Genomic DNA, 7,379 nt, shown 5'->3' on the forward strand with positions numbered 1-7,379 from the left:
GTATCCTCATCTTATACCATGTGACAGAAAGAAGTGGTGAAAATGATAGTAGTTCCAAGTGCGTTAGACAATAAAGTCTCGGGTTAAAGGTTCACGGTGTATGCAGGCCGCTTCCGATCGAAGCAACTGGAGGTCTTTGGGGTCTATGTCCAACAGTTTATGTTACCGTTTTTCTTCCAGGTTGCGACGACATAATCCGCCAGCACAAGGCAGCGTGTCTTCGCGTGACTGCTCTGCTGGCGCACCGCGACACTCTCTGGGTTGGAACGAGCGCTGGAGTGCTGCTCACGGCACCGCTTCACAATTCTCCTAATACTCGCACTGGCGTGTTCACTGTGCCTACTCTTACAGGTTGGTACACTTAGGCACTTGAGTTTGCAGGTTGAGTGTAACTAAGATTAAGGGGGATGACCTGGTTAAAGCCGCGGACTCACGGTGGATGCCATGATGGAAGAATGGAGGACAGTATATGTAGATACCTACCTATCAATCTAATTTACCTAGTCAAAAGTTGTCGCGCATATTATTCACCCATAAATATCATGATTCCAGGTGTAACCTACGGACATACCGGTCACGTTAGATTCCTGACCATAGTAGAAAACCCAGCACCTCAGAAACAGCCAGCAAAACCAACGCAGACGACCCTCAAAACGAAAGCTTTGACCAGACGATCAGTCAATATCGATAAACTTCAAAAACAGGCAGAAACCACGCAAACAAATAAGGAAACCTTGATTATATCGGGTGGAGATGGCTACGAGGACTTTAGGAGTTCGAGCATGACGGAAGACGCAGGGAGAGAGGACTCCACCAATCATCTCCTTCTGTGGAGAGTCTGAAAGAATTTTAAGGCCTACAGGGTTAACAGTTATGATCAAGGCCGACGATAAATGGCGCGCTCTTGGTCTCTCCGAACGCGCTAGATGGCGACTCGGAGACTTTGGAATTGACGTTTTATTTGTGTTTTCGAATGTGATTTTAATGTCTCGAAGACACTGAATAAAGAGCCTAATGTTGTTTAAAATGTTTTCGAATGTTATTATTCCAGCTTTTAATTTAGATCGATGTACGCTAATCTAATGAAATAAAATATATTATTAAACGTTAAAAATGTGTTGCGCTTGCGAGCGTGGGTTAATGTAGGATTTTGAGATTATTAACGATTAATTAAGGCATTAAATGTCATTATCACCCCGCGGCCATACTTATTAGGATACCAAATAATCGAAATTCTGAAAGGTATAACAATTAACAGTATTATTATACGGAATCGTGTTGACGCATGTTGATTAAATGATATGACCTGTTAAGTACCTTATTATGGACATTTTATAATATCTAATTGAAGTGTTTTAGAGTTGTTTACACAAATAGCATATCAGTCAAGTTGTGAATGTTCAATAGATGTGATTTCGTGAACCAAATTAAATTAGACGATCCGCTTAAAAGTATTAATTTCGGTGATGTTACTTGAATAGCAGAAACGTAAGTGATAACCACCAATTTTAAATGTTTTACTAAATTTTTTACCACACGAAAAATATTAAATGAAAATTCTTAAAGATATTAAGGAATATGCCACATGAATTGATAATTTTGTGATGATTGCTCAAAAATCATTGACGTTATCTATTGAGAGCAAATTTAATAAAATAGGATGTCTGAACGTATCCTATATTATGATATTGCAGTAATAAAAGAAAGCCACACTAAACTGATTTTTATTTTGAACACCCAAGGGCCTACGCTAGCTGACGCGGTTTGCACGAAGCGGTTCGACGCCTTTTGAAAAGTATAGGTAGCATGAGCTGCGCTAACTGCACGTGGGAGAAAACAGTGAGGAAATCTGGATATGGATGCACTTGCGAAATAGTTCAATGGTGTGTGTCAAGATCCCAATCTTCACCGAACCCACGTGGTAACTACACTCCAAGCTTTTTCATTCAGAGTGGAAACCTCTGTGCCCGGAGATAGGCTAAGTATGCAAGACATTTTTAAAACAAGCTTATTTGGCTGTCCCTACTTTCTATTGACTATACTTGCAGATCTGTTCCAAGTTTCAGTATTAGTATGCCATTAACTATTCGGGAGTTCTCTAATGCGGAGATGATCCTTGCCGGGCCATCAGAATACTATTAACAGATTATCGTATTCCCAGTGGACCCATATGTGAAAATATAAAACTGTAGGTCTGCTGAGATTGGAGATAGGATCTGAACCTCCAAAACCCTTGTTCCACTGGCAAGAAAGCGCCCTAAGCCGTAAAGTTAAGATAAGGTTAAGTAAGGTAAGATAAGGTGTTAATAATGGCCCAAGTCTTGAGGACGTGTTATTTGTTCAATGCGAGGTAGTCAGGAGGACAGCACAGCTGGTATCTGGAAGCACAGGTCATGTATTAGGCAATCGTTGGACTTGCCTTTTCAAAATATACTTCCTTGTCTATTTGGGGAAAAGGGCTAACGTTAATTATTCAAACCAAATCACAAAAAAAGCAATAAAATTTTATAATTTCTCGTTACATAGATCTTTTGTGAAAATTTACAACTTTAGGTACTTATACATTACTTGTTTTTTTTTGTTCATTTTATTTGGTATAACTTATGTCAATAGGAGTCTAAGTATTTATATTATAAACTTTAGTGACACATAGCAGTAACTTGACTAACAAATTCTTCGATACCATTTTCATCTATCTCATTTTTCTTGCCTCTGCTTACAAAGTACGGATCATTCTGCAACTGAGCCGCCAATTTCTTTAAAATATTTCTTCTGTCCCTATCGTTCTCATTTATCTCTCTTTTCACGTTGGTATTTTCATTTTTCATTTGCATTAATTTAATAGTTGCACAAATGAGTTCTTTAGCCTTAAGGAGTTCCTCATGCGTTGAATTAACAACTGGATTATCAGATATATCTTTTTTGCCTCGTGCAATATAATAAGGATCATTTCGTACAGACTTTACAATTTCTTCGATTGCACCACGCCGTCCTCTCGCTGTTTTAAGCCAATTTTTTTTCTTGCCTCTAGAAATGAAAAATGGATCAAGTTCTGCAGAAGCACGACTGCTTCTGTCCACAAGAATATAATGAGGCTCATCAGCATATATTCTGTCATCCATAATCGTACTGGAAACTGACGGTGCCGCATTTAGTTCAAAAGCACTTTTAAATGGAACAAACGTATTTGAACTTTTAATTCTGGAACCATCGAAAAGATGTTTCAATTGACTATCTCGTCCTCTGTTTGTCCAAAACGGTCTACTTTCATCCCCACCATTACTCTTTTTGAGTCTTGAAAGGCTATTTATATCGCTTTCTACCTTACTGATTGCCTCAATGATAGATTCCTTTAAATCTTCCTTGCGCCTTCCTCTGTTTCCCCAAAATAGTTCAGAGGTATCATCATCTTTCTTGCCACGGTTACCCCAAAAAGGATCTTCATCGTGTCTCCTGCCTCGATTCCCCCAGAAAGGTTCATCCTCTTCACGCCTCCCTCGAGCCCCCCAAAAAGGGTCGTCGTCCCGTCTACCCCGGTTTCCCCAAAATGGCTGGTCACTTTCCCTGCGACCTCTACTTCCCCAAAATGGATCTTCGTCCTGTCTCCTGCCCCTGCTACTCCAGAAAGGTCCAGCTATGTCATTGTCATCTAGGATTTCTTCAGAATTACGCCTTCCTCGAGCGCCCCAAAAAGGAGCAGTGTCTTCCCGTCTATCCTTCAAGTTTGGATAGTCACTCAGCTTTTGCGCTGTTCTAAAATTATAGTAATCATTATTGGCAGAAAAAATATCAGCGTAAGGTGAATCAGCTGTCTCTTCCGAGGAACGCCTCCCTCTGTTTCCCCAGAATGGTGGATCGTTTTTCATTTTATTATCCAATATAAGAAATTTCCTGTTTTCTTCCATGCCAAGATCGTTTTTAATTAAATCTTTGTAACTAGCTTGTCTCTTCCCTCTGTTAGCCCAAAACTGGTTGGAATCATCATCGTAGGTAGATGATCTTTTGATGCGCTCGCTATCTTTTCCTTTGTGGATGACTTTTGTTAATTTTGTCTTGTTACCATCACCAAAAGCGACGTTGGTCGACAAAATTAACAAGAGAATAGTAAAAACGTATACTCGTTTACGCATTTTGTTAGTAGCTGAAACAAAAAAAAAAGATTACTTAGAATACAAATTCTCAAAGTTCTTTTAATTTTGGAAGTCTTTTAACCTCCTGACCTGATACCGGGCGTCAAATGTTTAATGCCAGAATTTTAAACTTAATGACAATCAAAAAAAGTTGACATTTGATTGGACATTATGTGCAAAATTTTGTACGCGGGGACTTAGGAGGCTATAGGATAGCTCACAAAAGTGCATTTAAGAGAGTAAGCTAAAAAAATCAAGAACGTAATCAATACACTTTACACAGGTGGAATCTGCTCTATTATTAATGAAATGGCCAAGAACTACGAAGTGCAGGTAAAGAAGAAATTTGACCTGAAAAAAATAATAAGCTGCTTTCTGGCCACAGCTGGTGAATAATGGTGATACAGATCTCTTATGGGCGAGGCTGACTAATTAAAGAAACTTGGCAGTAAGCAGTTTTTTTTTTCAAAACAAATTATATTGCCATAGGCGCCGGCAGGATTATTTTAAGGGTGCATTGCATCTTGTTATCTGCATATAGGGAGGTGCATTTATAATTTTAATTTTCATTCTGTATCTAGTTAGTTATTTATTTTCTTTTACGCCCCTAGCGCACTCCCTTGCACCCCTCCACCTCGGCACCCATGAATATTAAGTAAAAGTAAAACTACAATAGTGTTCTTAACCTTTTCGACGCCAACGTCTGAAATAAACATACATCCATACTTCAATGCAAAAGCAACCTTCGTTAAATTGTGTTAAGGTTAATTTTAGACATTACAATATAGAAGCCTGGCGTATTGGGTGATGTCTTTTGTATTTGACGTGGCGGCGAAGTCAATCAAATGCCATAAGGTACATGATCAAACAAAAAATTCAATCAAACAAAAAATTATGAAGATGAAGCCAGCTAAAAGTGCCGCGTGTTTTTCATCTTTGTCATTTGTTTGTTTGACAAAAGGAAAATCCGGCCAAGTGCGAATCGGATTCGCGCGCGAAGAGTTCTGTACCATCATCTACAAATACAACATTAGACATTAGACAAAAAACATGTTTGTTATATTAGAGCCCCTCTTAAATAAATATTATTTTGATTTAATTATCCACCCATTTCCATTTGGGAATACAGGCGTGATGTTTGTGTGTGTGTGTGTGTGTGTGTGATTTAATTATTTACTTTGAAAGTGAATATACGACTAAATATTCTATTATTATATTTCAAACGTCCACCTGTTGCCGTGTTTATATCGAGCAAAAAACGGCAAAAAATTACGTTTGTTGTTTGGAGGCCCCTTAAATGTTTATTTTATTCTGTTTTTATAGCTCCCACCGTTGTACATAATCTGTGAAAATTCCATTTGTCTAACTATCACGGTTCATGAGGTACAGCCTGGTGACAGACGGACGGATGGACAGCGAAGCCTTAGTAATAGGGTTTCCGTTTTTGCCCTTGGAGTACGGAATCCTAAAAATACCCGTCCAATATTTTCAAATAACCAGATAACCTAACTGATAGTAAAAAGAATCTACCTAATAATTTTTTACCCAATTTTTAACCGACTTCAAAACAAGGAGGTGGATATCAATTCGGTTGTATTTTTTTTATGTTTGTTACCTCAGAACTCCGTCATTTTATGAACCGATATGAAAAAAAAATTTTTTTCGTTCGCCTACTATTTCATTAGGTCCCATAAGAACCAAATCAGGATCTGATGATTGGATCCTAAGGAAATCGAGGGAAATCTTCAAATATTGTCAGGACGCCTATGGTAATTTCGATATATTTAGTAGTAATTTGTGCATTTGCTCTTGAAAATCGTCATTTGATAAAGTGGAACTGATGGTGAAGACCACATTTGACTACTACCAAGTATTTACTAAGACTAATAACAAGTACTTCACGGGTTGAATTTCAATTACTTTAACACAGTTGCTAAGCAATTTAAGTTCATCGTAATGCAATGGTGAAACGGAACGGGTAATGAAGCACCAGGACTCCTCAATAATGAATGTCTCTGCATCGGAAAAAGCAATTTTTCGTAAAAGGTGACGAGCAGTTGACATTAAACTATTGTATCTTAGATCTATACACTAAAAAGCGTGAAAAAAAAATGGAACCGACTACAAAAACCCATTAAAATTATTTTCTACCAGTCTGAAGTCGGTGCCTCAGCGCGAGCGAGCAGGAGTGATTGAAGCCCAATATGCTCGTATAGTATGTGTAGTACTATGTAGGTGAGGTATACGACTATAGGTCCACTCCTGCTGGCTCGTGGTGAGGCACCGACTTCAGACTGATAGAAAATGATTTTCGTGGTTTTTGTGGTCGGTTAAATTTTTTGTTATATATATTTTTTTAACTATCAGAATTAGAAATAAATATTGACCGAGGAAAGAGCCAGCCCTAGTCACCTGCGGAACAGACAAGCTTCTTTTTCTAAAAATGTAAAAGTCTATAGTGAAAATACTCACATGCCTTCACAAATTCGTCAAAAACGGAGGACCATAGTCACGTACGGCTCCTACCACTTCTTCTTTGCTTCTAAGAATCTGTGGGCTTTGTACGGCTTTTATAAAGGAAGCAAAAGTCCCAGGGGCTGTCACAACGGATTTCATTTGTTTTACTGTTTTCTAGTTTATTTCTCTAGAGGCAGTGTGACCGTTATTTGATTAAACATTTGTAATGTATACTGGACGGAGTAAAGTGGCTAAGAGTAGGCGGCTTTTGTTTTTAAGCTGATGGTTCCATTTTGTGTGGATTTTTATTAAACTATGCTTGAACTAATAGTACTTTATTGCCGAAGCTCGGAAAGTAGGGAAACGGCTAACGAGGTGGTTTGCAAGCCGAGCATAGCGAGGCTTGTAAAGGTATGAGTCAGACAATTTATATTTCCGACTTAGGAAACGATAAAAAAATGCAAAAAAACGATGCACAAATAGATACAATGAGAGTAATATAAATAAGTACACGATGTAGATTACTGTTCGATGTTCTTTTGGTTTGCCTTCCATAGCATACATTTTGAGATTATACAGTGTGTTAAGGTAGCAAGGCTTTTTTTAGAGAGATTATAGTAACGTATTTGTGTAACTTAACCACGATATTAATTTTAATAAATAAACTAAAATTCAAAGTAAATTGAAAAGAAATTATCAAAGTATCTGCCGGCTGTCATTTACACTTAATTGATCGATTTACTTTGCTGTAGGTACATTGCTGGCAATTATAATTTTGTAAGAAAGTTAACA

At 37.9% G+C, this 7,379-nt stretch overlaps 2 protein-coding genes across 2 annotated transcripts in view; one reads left to right on the forward strand and one right to left on the reverse strand.

Annotated features, from left to right (window-relative positions):
- The window catches only part of LOC141439227 (rho guanine nucleotide exchange factor 17), a 166,097-nt gene extending 164,380 nt beyond the window's left edge, over positions 1–1,717 (forward strand). The window contains 2 exon segments of the mRNA XM_074103430.1: positions 181–351; positions 553–1,717. Of these exon segments, the coding sequence (XP_073959531.1) occupies positions 181–351; positions 553–842 (461 nt within the window). The 3' untranslated portion in view covers positions 843–1,717.
- A 774-nt stretch (positions 1,718–2,491) lies between these two features.
- On the reverse strand, positions 2,492–6,666 carry natalisin. The gene is made up of 2 exons (XM_074103091.1): positions 6,603–6,666; positions 2,492–4,141 (listed from the first exon to the last, which is right to left on the reverse strand). The coding sequence occupies exon 2, from the start codon at positions 4,128–4,130 to the stop codon at positions 2,640–2,642; it is 1,491 nt and encodes a 496-aa protein (XP_073959192.1). The 5' UTR covers positions 4,131–4,141; positions 6,603–6,666; the 3' UTR covers positions 2,492–2,639.
- Positions 6,667–7,379: the final 713 nt, after the last annotated feature.

This window comes from Choristoneura fumiferana, chromosome 20, assembly GCF_025370935.1.
Source record: "Choristoneura fumiferana chromosome 20, NRCan_CFum_1, whole genome shotgun sequence".
Lineage (NCBI taxonomy): Eukaryota > Metazoa > Arthropoda > Insecta > Lepidoptera > Tortricidae > Choristoneura > Choristoneura fumiferana.